This window comes from Hydra viridissima, unplaced genomic scaffold (assembly GCF_058129835.1).
Source record: "Hydra viridissima isolate aposymbiotic clone 2 unplaced genomic scaffold, HvirCarnegie_v1 scaffold_4, whole genome shotgun sequence".
NCBI lineage: Eukaryota > Metazoa > Cnidaria > Hydrozoa > Anthoathecata > Hydridae > Hydra > Hydra viridissima.
In genome coordinates this window covers 14,429,397-14,446,491 of record NW_028324303.1, presented here as the reverse complement: position 1 = coordinate 14,446,491, position 17,095 = coordinate 14,429,397, and the positions used below count along the sequence as shown (strand labels likewise).

At 28.4% G+C, this 17,095-nt stretch overlaps 4 protein-coding genes across 5 annotated transcripts in view; all 4 read left to right on the top strand.

The window, feature by feature from the left end:
• Nucleotides 1–10,074, top strand: part of LOC145182645 (uncharacterized) — a 19,555-nt gene extending 9,481 nt beyond the window's left edge. The window contains exons 2-9 of one of the 2 annotated variants that reach the window (XM_090085716.1): nucleotides 7,140–7,213; nucleotides 7,337–7,362; nucleotides 7,698–7,905; nucleotides 8,043–8,068; nucleotides 8,165–8,300; nucleotides 8,492–8,796; nucleotides 8,900–9,055; nucleotides 9,141–10,074. In XM_090085716.1, the coding sequence (XP_089941842.1) occupies nucleotides 7,168–7,213; nucleotides 7,337–7,362; nucleotides 7,698–7,905; nucleotides 8,043–8,068; nucleotides 8,165–8,300; nucleotides 8,492–8,796; nucleotides 8,900–9,055; nucleotides 9,141–9,911 (1,674 nt within the window). In that variant the 5' untranslated portion in view covers nucleotides 7,140–7,167 and the 3' untranslated portion in view covers nucleotides 9,912–10,074. Of the gene's footprint in view, nucleotides 1–7,139; nucleotides 7,214–7,336; nucleotides 7,363–7,697; nucleotides 7,906–8,042; nucleotides 8,069–8,164; nucleotides 8,301–8,482; nucleotides 8,797–8,899; nucleotides 9,056–9,140 lie in introns of both variants that reach the window. The other variant, XM_090085715.1, reaches the window with a different exon arrangement.
• The window catches only part of LOC145183611 (lysophosphatidylserine lipase ABHD12-like), a 65,778-nt gene that overhangs the window by 9,481 nt on the left and 39,202 nt on the right, over nucleotides 1–17,095 (top strand). The window lies entirely within an intron of this gene.
• The window catches only part of LOC145183045 (sulfide:quinone oxidoreductase, mitochondrial-like), a 59,247-nt gene that overhangs the window by 9,459 nt on the left and 32,693 nt on the right, over nucleotides 1–17,095 (top strand). The gene's annotated exons all lie outside the window — the stretch shown is intronic.
• LOC149890044 (calcineurin subunit B type 1-like) overlaps nucleotides 1–17,095 on the top strand; it is a 44,423-nt gene that overhangs the window by 9,465 nt on the left and 17,863 nt on the right. The gene's annotated exons all lie outside the window — the stretch shown is intronic.

Below are 17,095 nucleotides of genomic sequence, written 5' to 3'. Positions count from 1 at the left end.
GTTTAACTTACCTTTAAAATAAGGATGAAATATGTGGGCAGCAGCGTTATCGTGTACAGTTGTAACAATCTCGAGCGGATTAATGCCTCGTACGTTGTGAATTTTGAATTTAAATAACAAAAAAAGTTGTTAAAGTTTGCTAAAATTAATAAAAAGTTCGTTAAAGTCCGGTTTTGTAATGTAAAGTTGGAGACATATAACTGTCATAATTTTGCTTATTAAGATGTCAGTCATAAACTATACCTGGGACAATTTAGTAACTCCTTTGTCCAACACTTTGTTTCTTTAACATTTTCAAAGAGAAACTGCAGTTTAAACCAGTTGAGAAGGTTGTCTTATTGTTTAATGTTGCCTTAAAAAAAAATTTGTTATTAAAAAGATGTAAATTTTTTTGGGAAAAAGCAAAACATCAACAACTTTAAAAAAAATTGAGCTGATAAATAGTAAAGTAAATGGTATTTAAAACTTTTTATAATCCATGAAAATCATTTATTTTTCAAAACACAACATATCAAACTACTTAAAATATTATAAAATTTAAAATTTGGCGCAAAGTATGCCATAAAATCTTTGAATGCATCCGAGGTAGCATCTGAGCTGAATGGTATGTTATCACGTGTAAGCCATTTCTTCACTTCCAAGTCAAATTGAAGCTGGCCCATGTCTGATGGCTTCCAATTTTATAAATTTGTGATTTTTTTGCCAGACAATATTCATTTTTTAACAGATCGTCCAAGAGCATATAGGGTTTAGCCACCCTAAGGTTCTTCAAATTTTTCTTCATCGTTAATTTTTTCAAGCTGAAGTTGTTCAGTTATTTTTCTCGGAAGACGTTCAGTCCTCAAAGTATACATTTGCAAGATGATAGTGCAGTGTCAAGTTGATGATAATGCAGTTGTTGTAAGATGATAATGCAGTTTAGTTGTTGAGCTTCCGATTATTTTTTATTTGATGATTGCACTTGATGTACTGACCAACATTAGGACTTCCAGCTTCTAAAAAAAGCTCAACAAGTTAGGATTTCTAGCTTGTGGCACGGTTTAGTTGTCTTGAAAAAATGTTTTTCTTTTTCAACTCAAAGTTGTAAATTAAAAATTTTTTCACTAAAGAATAATTTTCCCTGTCGTCAAAATTTGAAAATCCAAAAGAAATTTTTTTTTCTCTTCCTCAAAAAAAAACAAAACACGTAAAAATTTTTTTTATAACAGGTAGAAATAGTAGTAATCTTAAAAATTAATTACATAGCAGTTTAAATCATTAAACTGCTACTTTGTTTTAACTACTGATTTTTTCTAGTAGAAGAATCATAGTTAAATGTACTTGGAGTCTTAACAGTAACTGATAAATACACACAATTAAAGGTACCTGAAGTCTTAGTAAATTATCAACACTCGTCGGTTTGAAAAGATTTTATTGAAGTCAAAAGGTTGGACGAAAAAATAAGAGTAAGTTATGAAAGATTGAAAATAAAAATATTCGTTAAAATTCGGAATATTCCTATATTGCTCGCTAAACCCAGCAAAAACTTGGAAAAAATCAAATAAGTTTGTTAAGTTTACAAACTTTGTTAAAGTTCTTTAAAAATTGTGCTCGTATGAAAAACTCGAATTATACTTTTGAGTGTATGATTTGTACAATCGTGATCACAGGCCAAAAGTTAACTAACGCATTTCAAGCGATCTTATAGTAATTACTCGTACGCTATTCTCGCTGAAATTGTGGTCGTTTGAAGCAAACGCATGCCCTTAATACAAACACTTATAAAACAAAACGAACAAAATAAAAGAAATTTTGTTCATGTCTGGGGATTAATGACACAATATATAGTAATGCATAATAATGCATAATTAAACATAAGAATGCAGATAATGAATAAAAATAGAGAATAGAGTTATGTCAATTACTTTGTATTCAAGAAGGATTTAAAGTTTTTAAAAGTTAAAAATAAAATATTTTGCTTAAAAATTTAATTTCACGCATTTGTAAAATATATATACAAAATTCCCAAACTTCGAGAAATCAAGGGTTGCAAGAAATACGTTTGCCACTTTTGCAAAATTATACAAAACGACTCTTCCCCTTTATGCCACAAATTTTTGTCGTAGTTTTTTTTTTATTTTCTTTTATAATTAAGGAGGTAAATAATTACCCTCAGTTCAAAATTATTTTTTCAGTTTTTTACTTTTTTATATATATTTTTGAAAATGATTTAGTTTCATTTTGGTAATGGCAACTTTGGCAGTATGAAAACTGGTGTTTGAACTTTTTTTTTTCCACTATAGTTTCGGTCAATTCGGAAACCGAAAATTTTTGTACAGTCATTTTATGAATACTTTCGCTCGTAATTTCAGTTGACTTTGCGGCTGAAATCAAATAGGCAAACATTTGGCTAATTCCTAACGAATTGAAAAATTAATTATTCATTTCGAAATGTAATATAACATTAAAAAAAAATTTTTTTACGTTAAAAAGTTGAAAAAAGTGCTTCCAATTTAGCCGTATTTGTTTAATTTTTAAATACAAACTTTTATGCTGACAGCACAGTAATGTAGCTAAAATATTTTCTTGATAAATGCTTGAAGCTTTTGGGAGTGGTTAAGTTAATAATTAGACAAATACAGTACTTTGTATCTAAGGGGCAAATGTATCAGTTCTAGAATTAACATCGCTAACAAACTTTAACAAAATAGTTAAAAGCTTGGTCTCTTTTCTAATATTTCCGCGTTTCTGACAGAAACTATTGATAGTTACAGGTTTTGAAATAGTTTGTAACTTTTGGCTTTCGACAAATATACAAATAACCGGCTTCTAAAGTGGATTCCATCATCATTTTAAATAACTCCCGGATTCTGACTAGAAGTGCATTATAGACTCGTTTAATATTTTTCGGGAAATGTTATGAAACTCGTATTTGTAGTTTTTGAACGTTATAAACTGATGTCACAAACATATCAAGTTATTAGTTAATGATTGCTTGTTTCATACAGTTAAAAAGAACATAAGAACGCCAAGCCTGTCACAAGCTAAAAAGCTTGATTTTTTTTCCGGACGTACTGGTAACAAACAAAACTGATCCCAATAAAAATGTCTTCTCTTATAATAAAGTTTAAAAAAAAAACTATTTACGATAAAATATATTCCAAAAAGTGCGAAAAAATGCAAACTTGTTCAAAACGAAAAATACGAAAACGTCAATATAGAAAAGGAATCAATCTCGTCGTTTGCTCAGTTATTAATAAACCAGGAAATTAAACTTCCTTTTTTACGGAAAAAAACACACCTCTTAAAAACCAATAAAAACAAAGTTCATGTAACACATATGGTCATGATATAACACAATAAATGCTCCAATAGCCTTATGCTCTAATTATATTTTTGTGGAAAAAAAGAGAAAATCGTTAAAAATGATAAAATAGTTAAAAATAATGAAATAACAGGATTTGGTAAGACTTAATTGTAGCCTTGATGACGTCAGAGTTTGTAACGCATCCTGCGGCTATAAAACAGTTTATAAAGTAATACCGAACTAATTAAGATACGACGTAAATTATTTACAAACGTCGTTGTTGTGCGTCAACCTTTGTTTATGTTTTACACATTTGTCAAAAGCTTTAATTACTCCATTTTCTTTAACTTCAATCAGATCATGTGACACGTTAAACATGACTACTCGTGTAATTTTATCTGTCTTAAAGTTTCTTTTGCGTTAAATGACAACGCTGCTATTTTGTTGTTTTTATTGTTCCACAAAAATTCAATTAACCGTCTTAAATTTTTTTTATATTCAGTATTATCTTCAAATTCTAATTTACTGCATATTTTTCAGATCTATTTGTAAGCGGTTTTGATAGAAAGAGAACAATGACGTTTCTAGTGGGGTAACGTTGGAGATAGTGTTTTTTCACAATCACACATTCACATTTAATTGTTTCGAAATTTAATATAAAGCTATTTAAAAAAAAATTTAGTAATGCGTTAAATCCTCACTTGTTCTGCAAAAGAGCAGGTGTTTTATTTGCTATAACAACAAGATTTTGCAGAACACATCTTGTATACCACGTGCGTTTTCAGCTCGCAATGTTTCAAGTCTTATGTTGTAATCTTGTAAAGTCTCGTAATATTTTAAATATAATACAGCTTTTTTAAAGACTAGTTTTGTATTTAAATATTTTTGCTAAATGCAGACAATAAATTATGACGGAACTTTTTAAAGCAAATATTTATTTCATAGTCCTAATATTTAAAGTTTTCAAATGAACTTCAATGTAGGTTTGTAAACGAAACAAATATGAGGGTAAATTCTACTAATGGTGATACTAAGCAACATAATGTCATCTGAATTACATAATAATACTAAATTATTACACAACAACTTCTGATCTTCCCGCAATTTAACTTGACAGGAAATACCTTGCCTCCTCATCTCTCCGTGCCTACGATTGTGATGTTACGCAGAAAAGAGTTGGAGGTGTACCTATTTATTTCTAGTTTCATTAGTGATCATCTTATAAAACGAAATGAATTTAGTAGAATTGTAATAAGATACAACTTCTAATTGTTTTTGATTCGAAGATTGTTAAAGCGAAATTGTTTTAATGTTGATTAGGTATAGCTTAAAGAATAGCTAAAAATGACATGGCTATTCAATTTTTATTGCTGTTGCTTATCGCACTTAATCGGAAAACTGGTTTCTTTTACATATATTTAAAGAAAAGGTGATTAGGATCAAACAAGCCAACAAGTTCAAAATATCTTTTTATATGGTTGCCCAAAAGGTACTTAAGGACATTTTTTTAAATAATAAATATAGCTCCCAATCTTACAATAGCAGCGAAGTGAGATAACTACTTGGTAACTAAAATTTTAAGCTTATGAATTGGTAGGTATGTGTTATTTTGTATATGTGTGAAGCATTTATAAAATAAAAAATGGGGTAATTACATAACTATTTTTTATTAAACATTTCTCTTACAGTTTTTTTATTGAAAAAACTTAAACTTATTAAGTTTCCATAGTATCAAACAGCTTGAAATTCACTTCAAATATTTCAGGCAAAAATTATAAATATTATATTAGGTTGATCAATACTAGTTTAATTGCATGATTGGAAAAACAAATTGCATTGACACTTCTTTCAAACCCTCTATTTATGTTGCATAGAAAACTACATACATGAATTAGCTCATTATACACTTTATATATAAAAAGTTAAAATAGAAAAATATAAAAGTTAAAAAATAAAAGTTAAAATAGAAAAATATATAAAAATCTAAATACATATATATTAGTATTTAGATTTTTAAATATAACACCTGGCATTAACTTAAGGCTATGTTCTTTTGTTGTTGTTAATCATATGATCTTTTCACTCCTACAAGATTTAACCAATGATTACATCAATCTAAATATCAGTTTTTAAAATCAAGTTTTCATTTTACTTTGGTTTCACTTTTCTGTGATGTTCATTTTAATAAGATGAAGTCTTAGATTTAACATAAAACAAAATGCCACTGATAACTTTTAACTGGTGGCAATATTTTATTATGTTCAAAATAAAACTTAAATAGCTTGTAAATATTTTTTGTTTATGTTTTTTTTTTTTGTTTGTACCAATTCATTTTACAAAATGATAGAATTTAATCTCATTAGTATCAAATGATTCCGCATTGATATATGTTTCATAAATAAGTAGTGTTACCTGCATGAAGTTTTGAATACAAACACTATGATACCTTGAATATAATTTGCTAATTGTTTTAATGGTTAATCTGCACAAAACTGCAGTATTTTCATGTTTCTCTAAAAGCTGAGCTATAGGTAACAATTTAGCAAGTATTAAGATTTTAATTTTGTTAGTTAATCTTTGTGCTGCTATAAAAGGATCAGAGCCTGTCACCCTGGATGATTTGCATATTCTTTAACAAATGATTACTTAGTTTTGTCAGCAATTGTTGGGTTAGTCTTTCTGAACACTTATTAAATATAAGGTACTTTTCTTCTTTTCTCAAAAGTAAAACTTCATGATGTTTTTGATTCTTTTAAAAAAATATTTGAGGTGCAGAATTTCAATTTTTATATAATTTATAAAATGTAATTTTTTAGATTTAAAAATTTTAAGATAAAAGGTAAGTTACTATTGCAACTATCATTCATCAACATAAATCTGTTATCTGATTGGTGATTGAGATAACAGCATCTTGCAATTAGAAATGTTGTTTTTCAAATATAATGATTTAATTACTTTTTTTTTTTTTGACAATACGCCTGCTTATTTCAAATTTAAAGTTTTGTTTAAATGGAAAGTTGCTACCAGTTCTCTATTATCAGACTTTGGTTTGTGGGAAACATTGTGTTCATTTTTTATGTACATGGTTATGTACATAATGAATAACATTTGCTGTGTCATTTACTTATGCAACATATTTAAGATGAGTTGTGGTTTAAGCTCTTCTTCCTTTAGCATTCTTTCATTAGAGTAATTCATGATTGTGATTAATTTTATTTGTAAATATTATTTTAAGTTTGTTTAAAAGAATAAAAGTTTGATTAATAGAATGGCTTAGTGTAAGGTATAAAGGTTTACCATTGTTCATTTTATTTAAAAAGATTAGTATTCATTTGATTGCATTATAAGATTGAATGATCTTTTTTTGTAGTTGGTGTTAAATTTTGGTCATAAAACAATGAAAAGAGTTTAAAATTTGACATGAGTTTTTGTACTTAAAAAATAGCAACTATATGAATTTAGCAGAATCTTTTAAATTTCTTATAGCTTTATGAAAAAAGATTATCTGAATGTGAATGCAGCAGTCTGCATTTTATATTTTTAAAACACGGCTTTAGATATAATTTGAGTATTTGTATTATTTCTGCATAAAATGTTAATAGACCATTAACTTATGAACTTTTTAATATATAGTTGAGTTTCAAGTATGCAATATTTGTTCAGGAACAATAATTTTGTTTTAATTGTAAATAGAAATTTCCTTTTTTGAAAGTTTACTAGAATTTCAATATTGTATTCAACTTATTTTGGAAAGTACTTCAACATTAAATTATTGTTTTTTAAGAGTTATGTGGTGGTGATACTTGAGTTTCTTTTTATTAATACTTTGCATTAATTTGATTTTTTTAGTTAAGATATTTAAAAAAAAAAATTGTGACAATATGGCTTCTTTTTTAACTTTATTTGCTGTGTTAATCATTGTATCAGGTAAATTTTGAAAAAAATTTAAATACTTTTTCATGGTTTTTATTTTTATTTTGCTTCCATTATATTCTTATTTTAAAGATTACAAGCATCTTTTTTCTATTTTTTTAACAAATGATTTTTTAGATGTGAATCTTGCGCCAGTTAATCAGGTAATTTTTGTAGCGTACTTTTCTCAATAAGAATATCTTTTTTCATTGATGCAATATAAAATGTTTATTTTATAACTGCTATAATAGTTAAAATGATTTTATCAATTTTTTTCTTCTTTATTTTATACATACATACACACAAACACATACATACATACGTATGTACGTACATACATACATATGTACATACATACATACATACATACATACATACATACATACATACATACATACATACATACATACATACATACATACATACATACATACATACATACATACATGTTAATTGCTGGAATTTTTGATTTGTTGTTATTAGCCATGTTTACTTTTAGCCGGACTTTTTTGCTGGTCTTGAACCTTTTCTAGAAACAAAAGTTAAAACACCTGTTGTTTCCCATGGACCAGGAGAAGTAAAAAAGGTGGGACATCTTTCTGAAAATGAAGTGTCCAAGGATGATCTGCTTGCACAAATAAAAGAAAATATGAATGAGCTGTTTAAGAATTACATCAGTTCTGATGCAATCAAAACAGAAATAAAAGGTATTGTACCATTGATTGCTTTTTTATAATTAGTTAATTTTTAGTTTGTTTTGCTAGATTTTTTCATTTTAATTTTTTTATTAATTTGATTTTCTCATTTTTAAAGGTTTTGAATTTCTTTGTTCATTTTTTTTTAGATGAAAGTTCTTTAAAAAAAGAGCAGGTTGTTTTTTTTATTTGTAAATTTTTTGTCTTTTATTTATTTTTTGTTTTAGCAATGAAATAAGGTTATAATTAAAGTCATAAACCTTTTTTTTAGGTTCTTGAAAAAAAAGATGCTATTGAACAACTAAGTGCGAACACTGAGTCATCATCAAATAACTTAAATGATCAGACAAAAACACTACTTAAGTCTATGTTCGATATCTTTCAATCGAAATCCAACAATATATCTGGTAAGTTTCTAGAACATATAACTGAAAATTATGCTTACTAGTTTCTTTTGATTTAATAAAGTTTTACTTGAGTTATGCGTGGCTGGATATGTATGTATGTATGTATGTATGTATGTATGTATGTATGTATGTATGTATGTATGTATGTATGTATGTATGTATGTATGTATGTATGTTTACAGATATACTAGGTAATAGGCTTGTTGAAACTGCTCACGGAAATAACCTACCCTTGAAGTCAAACAGTAGCATGGAGCCTAGCAAAAGTATTGACACTGCAGGCTCTTCTGAGAGTACAAGCATTGATAGAAGTGGAATTGCAGAAACTGAAAACCAGATAGGAATAACTACAAAATCCAAAGTCACTTTCAAAGATCTTCAAGAAGCTATTTCTAAATTAGTTATAGCTCTCAATAGAAAACCAGTTCCTGACCTTGATAGTTTAAATTTGAAAGGTACACGACTGCATGAAAAAGAAAAAGAGGACTCTCTTGATGTAAGTTAGCTTATATATAATTTTATATACTTGTTTTTTTTTTTCTTTTTTTTTTTCTAATTTTAAAAAAATCAGTTAAAAGACTTCTCTTTTTTTTATGCAGATTGAAGAAACTTCTAAGAATAATTTGGAGAAAGTTGTACAAGCAAAGACTCCGACATACACTGATTTATCAAAAGCACTTGATAAGGTTCTCCAACACTTGCCTTCACATCAAGAGCAAACCAGTGATAAAATGAATGATATGGATTTATTAAAAGTTAGTACAAAGTTATTCTCATAATTTTTTTTTTTAAATGGTTTAAAAATTAATTGTAAATATTGTATTTCTTAATCTTTTCTAGGATTCTGAATCACGTATGGGAGTTTCAAAGCACAAAGAAGAGGCTGGAATGACATTCGATGAGTTTAAAGACATATTTTACAGAACCTTTTTTCCTGGTCGTAAGCAAAATGATCAAAAGCAGCACCAAAAAATTATTTTAATCGGCCGTAAAGATAACTCCAACATTGAAAATGCTCAAAATGATGCCTACGCAGACGATAGCAAAAAAAGAACCATGTCTGATTTGTATGAAGAGATTCGAAAAGCTACTGAAATTGAAACCATTCGTGCAAGAGAGGCAAAAAGAGAAGCCAAAAAAAAAGAGTTGGTCTCTTTGTTAAACGAAATACTAAAGCCAGAAGACAGGCTCATATACGACGGCAGCAGAGTTTCTCTACAAAGGAAAAACCATGTCAAGAGTTTAAAGGTTGATGACGATGAAGAAATTTCTGAGACTTTTAATAAAGAGTTTAACCGTAAATTGTATTCTACGACAAACAATAAGGACGAAGACAATAAGTTCCTAAAAGAAATTGAATCTAATTCAGTTGAAAGAGAGGAAACGATCGAGTCAGATCGTGCTCAAAAGAAAAATGCTTTAATGAAATACTTAAAAGAGTTTATTGAAGTTTTGAAAAAGAATGCGCTCAATGAGAATAATCGGTCCGCCACAACGCACGAAGGAGAAGCGGAAGATAAAAATCAACAGTCAAGTAGTTATAAAGAATTGGCTGATGCACTGCGAGGGTTTCAAATAAGTTCTAACGAAAGAAATGGTAACAGACCTTAAAACGAACATCTCTAGCTAACATCTCGAATCATCTTGCATTCGTAAATATTACAACGAAGCCCATGGCTTTTTTCTGTATGGTGTTGAGATTTGTGAACATGACGAATAAAAACTATGAATTTTGTAAAATTTTCCTAATTAATTTTGAATTTTGTGAGCGTCATTTCTGTATTGGCTGGCGAGGTTACGATAATGCTTTTCATATGCTTGCACTGAAATAGTGACAGTGTACGTCATAAAATCAATCTAGTAAACCGATATTAATCTGCCTAAATTTCGTATAAACGTGTAATCGTTATTTTCATTGCATGAAAGAAAATAGCGGGGCAAAAATATTAAAATGTTTATATACTTTACAATATATATATATATATATATATATATATATATATATATATATATATATATATATATATATATATATATATATATATATATTGTAAATTGCCTTTAGTGGGTTTGTACATTTATATTTTCTTAGAAGTGTTTTTTATATTTTAGTTTTATGCAACTGTATATTTCACAACTAAGTTATTTTTCTTTTAATTGAAATTATCATTCATTTTGGGTTTTGTAATCAAATTTTGTGGTTTTTTATCCTGCGGAAAGACTTGATCATGAAAATTATTTTTGTTCTATATTGAGCAGATGTTAACAAGATATTTTGTAGAAAAAGTTAATTTTAGTTTTTAAAATTCGTTTTTCAATTTATTTCTGGTTGACGTTTTTTATGGCACTACTCACAAAGTTGCACTAAGGCAAACAAATTGTGCCACTACAAAAAATTTCCCGAGAAGTGGCTATACGCCTTTTCTTACGTCATTCCTCAGTCTTTACGTAATCGTGGCCTTTTTAGCAAACGAATGCGGATTTTTCCAACAAATTGTGTTGTGAGGAATTTACAATTTTCAAATTTCTTGCGCCTCAACTTTACTTCATACTTTTTCAGAAACTTTGGATTTTTTGCTTGAAATATTAGATTTTCTATAGAATGGTTAAATTTTTTAGGATGCAGTTTACGATACAATTTTTGTAGTTTGATTAAAAACATTTAAAAGTTCATAAAGATTTGATTACAAGTTCATCATGCCTGTTCATCTTCACGATATTTAAGTTGTATAGGTCAATAAAACAAAAGAAAGGTTTTTATTCCAAACGGTTTGTTATTTTAAATATATACAGAAACCTTTTTGATCCATTTAGATAAATCCTTTAAGAAATTTTACGAATCCGTGTTTTGTTATGTAAAGTGACAACATGAGATTGGTTCCTTTGTAAAAAAGAAAAAAAAAACATTTTTCTTAAGCTCGGAATTTTAAGTATTCTCTGTCATATGCCGATCAAATAACCGAATGCAGTTTCTATCAGACATAAAAGATTCAAAAAGGTGTCTTAGGGACGTTCGAGTGACGTACGAACTTTAATTCATCGTCCACAATAGGTCTTTGGTGACTACTGGGTAAGTGCATTTTAAAAACAAAAAAAGTATTCCATTCAAAATGAAAAATAGAAACGTCATTTTCTTGCTTTTATGTTACGCGCTTTTGGTGGCTTCGGACTAATGAAATATCTTGTAATAGGGTGAAAAAATGACTTTCATTTTGCTACTTAATACTTTTTACTGATTTTATTTTTTTGGCAGCAAAAATATTTCGCTAAGTATTTTTAGCGTTTTAACTGGTAACAAACAATACTACACGTACAAAGATAATAACATGCTGGATATGAAACCTGATAATAAACATGGCGATGACATTGCAACATTAAAGGACAGAAGTCCGTGAACTTACATTAGCTCAAGTCTAATAGTTAAGGTTTTATTTTCTGTTTCAACACTTAAAAGTTTTAAACTACCATCGGGAAAGATCCTGAGAGAGGATTACTTTAAAAAAAGCTACAATATTTGAAGTAGAGATTTAGGGGGAAGGAATTGCATCTTCACGCCCTCCTCTTTAGATCTGTTCCTGATTAGGTTTGTCATTTCATGAATTGAAAAAGGAAATCAACATCCCCTTACCCTCCCCGTGCCCCCTTGATATTTTATTAGTCGCCGCATTATTGTTGTTTTACAAAGGTATTTATAAAGAAAATTTCGAGTCCGATATTTTTTTAACTTATTGACAGCTTCGTCCAGATAATAAACCAACAAATCAAGTTTTTTATTTGTCGTTTTCCATTCTTATATGTTTATAGAGGTCATCGAATAACATAATTTTAAAGAGCAAAATATTAATTAGGGTTTCATAAATTTATTATCGTTTATTTAAACACGAACAAGTGTTTTGTCACATTCCATAGATAAATGTAACTCCGACAAATTTTTAGTTGTTGCTTTTTTCTTCTCACTTCTGTGGTAAGCCATATTTCTGGTTTTAAAATAAACACGGTTTTAAAAAACGATTTCCGTCTCAACTAAAGAAAAATAATTACATAAGAATGAATGGCAAAGAAAAGTAACACGTGATCATTAAAAGTAAGACATTTAACTATTTTAACAACTTCCTCAAATTTATATTCAATATACTCTATTGCATTTATAACTGTAAAAGCTTTTTTTAATAAAGTTTTTATATTGGTTTTAATTTGCCTGAGTTACTGAAAAATGTTTGATTTGAACTATAATCTTTGATTAATCAAGGTTAAGATTACCTAATCAGCTCCCCTTGAGCGCTATACAGTATCATTGTTGGCTTTAAGTCGTTTTTTTTCATTAAAATCTTAAATAAAACAACTTAAAACCAACTGAGAATGTATTCTCAGGTTGAAAAAAAGCAAAAATAGTTTGGAAAAAGAACAGCAATTTAAATCTTGTTCCTGAGGTGACAAATTTATCAATTTTTTTTTTTTTTTTTTTTTGGGGGGGGGGGGTTAGGGGTTGGGTTAAAAACTGTTTTCTAAAATAACTTTCCTGAAAAAAAATTCAATCACCTCAATACTTTTGAATTTATTATTATCATTTATAAACTCATTCGTACATCCCTATTTAGTTGTTTGAAAAAGTTTTTAAATGTTCTTAAAAGTTTCATGTGGTTTTAGTTAACTGCATGAACATACTGTGTATCTGAAATGATGCGATATGAAAACGAGGAATATTTTACTGCAACTTTTTAAACTGTTACAGTTGAGTAGGAGCCAGATATTTTCACAAAGATGAGGAGACTATGAAGGATTTTTTAAAGACGAAGACAAATGCAACTTTTTAAATTATTACAGCTGAAACACAGTAAAAATTTTTACTGTGTTTCAGCTGTAATAATTTGAAAATTTGCATTTGTCTTCGTCTTTAAAAAATCCTTCATAGTCTTCTAATCCTTATTATTCATTACTCCTACCTACACCATAACTAGTTCAGTAGCTTGCTTTTTTGTTATAAATTTAAAACATACAAACAGAAGATCCTTTCATAAAAAGAACAGTATTTTTTTAAATTAAAATCTTTGATTAAAAAATACTTAAACATATACTTTGTCATAATCTTAGTTTATGCTTTTCCATGATGTTAATTTTTTTCAAAATGGCTTTATATCAAAATTTTCCAGAATTTACATGGCATCTTCCTACTTGACTAGTTCGTTTTCCAGTGTAGTATCAGGGCAAATATGCACATGCGCAAAAAAAATTATAACGATTTTTTTTTTTTTACTAGTTTATTAATTTTTGTAACAATATAACTTTTTCATTTTTAAAAGCAACAGCATTAAATGTAAGCAAATTCGAATTGATTTTCAATATTTCGCAAATTTTCGCGTTTTTGAGGATCTGTAGATTATTTTGTAATTAAAAGCTGTTGTGGTTTTTAGCACAATTATTGTAGAGCTAGATTTATTTGCAATATGTGCTAGCAACAACTGCTGATTCAGTGAGTTCTTTATAATTAACCATCAAATCTGTTACCTCTAATCACATTGCCCTTAAATTTATTTATTCAAAAAATATAATTATTTATATTTCCAATTTAATTATTATATAATTACATTTTTATAGTATTATAAAATTATTTTCTAATTATATATTATTATATAATACTACAGAATAACAGACATGCGAAACTGTCAAAGAAAATCAGACAAGACTATAACTCCTCAAAATGTTATAAAAAATGTTGCTGATGCTATTTTAATATTAGAAAGGTTTATTTGAAAGAAAGCAAGGTATTAATATTCCCGTAGATATTAATATTCCCGTAATTAAATAGTCCCGTACTCAAGATATTATTATTCCCGTAAGAAGCTTTTCCCAATACTGCAAAAACAATAACAACCTAATCAAACGTCAGGTTAGATAAATTTTAAATAGGTAAACTTATTCTTTTTTTTTATGTACATGTGATATATATTTTTTTAAAAGGGTGTCTCATTTTTGATACTTTAATTTATATGTTTGGATTTGTTCAGGTCTTCAATGATATATTAGGAGATCTCTTTGAACCAGAAAAGCTTGTGGCTTTTATAAAGGGCATTCTCCCGAAGATGTGAGGAAATAAGCTTTCCTGTATAAAAAAGCTAACAGCATAAAAAGGAATTAACATGGAAAGACAAGTTCACTGTTTACCTAAAAAGATAATAAAAGTATCAATAAGAAAACCTGAACCAACAAGTCAAGCTCGTCTTTCCAGATTTAATCCCATTAGCATTAGAACGCTTGTCTAAACTGTTAGAAACTGTTTTTAATCATTTAAAGTTGAAAAGTGAAATATGGATGAAACTGTTATTACCAAGAAAAGTTCAAACTTCAAACTAAGTTTACTAAGTTCAAACTCCAAGTTCAAAAAGGTTTTAAACAAGCTGGATGTGTTACATCTGCTGAAAGTAGAAATTTAGTAAATTTTATAGTGAGAAATCTCTGGTAGTGGGAATTCTATTTAACCTTTTTGACGTTTTTTAAACAAAAGATAATAATTCACGTTAATCGTTTTTCAAAAACTCGAAACATTCGAAATTTGAAAAAAGAACTAAACGGTTAACGAGCTTTTTACACGTCAGAAAATAAAAAAAATCGATTTACAGAGAGATTCTCATTAAAGGGTCAAAAAATCCAATCGAGTTACAGAGGTTTTCGAACTATAGAGATTCGAATTATAGAAAGTTAAACAAAAGAGTTTCTTAAGCGAATGTCACGGTGACTTTACATTTAGTCGAATTACGGAGGTTTTCGAATTAAGGAGATTCGAATTAGAGAGATTGTACTGTATTTACACTTTTTTTCGAAATTTTATATTGGCTTGAGCACAAAAAACTGTGAAATGTTGAAAAAGTTGTTGCATGAAAATTATTAACAGTTTTTATAAAAAAGATTGCACTTGAAAGAGATGCTTAATGTTGTTAAATTTATCTTTTTTTAATGTTAAAACTTGAAGATGCTTGCCAATTTCATATTCTTTTTGAGTCGCAGTTTGATATTTTTAAAAAAATTCACCCAGAAATGCATAAAGCTCAAAAAATAATACTGTAGCAAACTAGTCCCGGTCTCCCGGGATTCTGAAAATGAACCATTAAAACGAAAACAATTTTTTAAATATATTTTGTCAGTTTTTTTTTGTTTGTTTTTTCACTTAATAAATGTCTCCTCGGTTTTTTACTTTAAAAAAACTTTACTTTTATTATCGCACACCTCATTTAGTAAGTTTTTTGTATGTAAAAGTTTAAACCGCGGCTTTTTTGTTGTCCGGTTGAGATTAGTATGTTTAGACTTTCATTCTACGAAATAAATCGTCTCGTCTTTTTTCTTTCCTAAAGGCATAAAAACAATTAATACATTTATAGCTTCGGCGAGTAAAACTTCTTGAACTTACTTGATTAATATAATGCATGTTTCTCTAAATGTCACACTTCCGATTAAAATTGATTCTTCGGGAAGATATCTACTAAAAACTTCCTTACTTTTACGCTTTAATACGTGATTGCATTACTGTCAGATAAAATCTTTTGTTGTTTCACAATTTCTTTTGCAATTCCGTCTTTATTCCGATCATTTATTTTCGCATTTACATAGTGATTCCATCCAAACAAATTCAAAGTGATTATTGTTAAGGAATTAAAATACCTTTATTAGAAGCCTCTTTTCTTTCACATAATAACTTATTCCGATTTAATTCTGTTTACTTGTTTTGAATCTAATATATTTTAAAATAAACTATGAAAGCGATGCAACATCCAGCAAACCAGCTATTGAAAATTTCCTAAAATCAGTTTCCAAATATCTCTAATAAGATCCCCTTCTTGTGTCTTTTTATTCAAAGTTGAAAATTCCTATTTTTTGTGTGTTGTTAAAATACTTTAAGAAGATGAGAGTCTTGGGATTTTGAAAGAAGGGGGTGCGCTGCATGATTTTATTCAAAGCATACATTTTGTTTTCAATTATGCAATTTTGTAGAAAAAACAAAACCCAGGTGCTTTCAACCGCACAATAAACGTTGCTAATATTATTTCTATTTCGAATTCATTTTACATGTCGTTATCTTTCCGCTTGGTGAAAAATGAACAGCGCTTTTTTTTTTCTCTCTCTCCATTTTCTATACAAAATTTTTAAAATAAAATACGGGAAGATGCTTGTTTGAGTCATCTTATAAAATGATCGAGTGTAATAATTTAGCGAAACCATTTTGAAAGATTTAAGCTAAAGTCGTTCATATCAGCTGGTAAATTCATGAGAACCTAAAGCTTTGCAAGATCAGCAGAGTTCAAAGGTAAATACCGATAGCGAATAAATGCCGGTTTTATCGGTTGGAACCGTTCTCGCTGCAGCAATAGCACTGGTCATTTTGATAAACGGTATTTCCCTAGTTATATTAACTCGATCTTATTATCGACATAATTTCTGCAGCTTCATATGGAGAATATTAACGTTATGCTTTATTTCTCGTTGCATTGTTGTTGCAGTAATGGAAACGGACACCTATATTGGGAGAAAATATAGATTTTCCTCATACTGTTTCGCACAAGTAATTATCTTTGATTTTTTTGAAAGCATTTCAATTACACTATTGACTATCTTGATCATAGAGAGATACTTCTACTGTTGTAATCCGATCCGGGCTTTAAATTTGTACAACAATAAATATTACCTTTATCTTATCCTTTTTGTATGCATATGTTATTCGACGTTTTTGGCATTTGTTCCTTTAGCAGGTGTCGGAACATTCTTAGTTTGCAAAGGCCACTGTAAACTCACAAATAAGTCACATC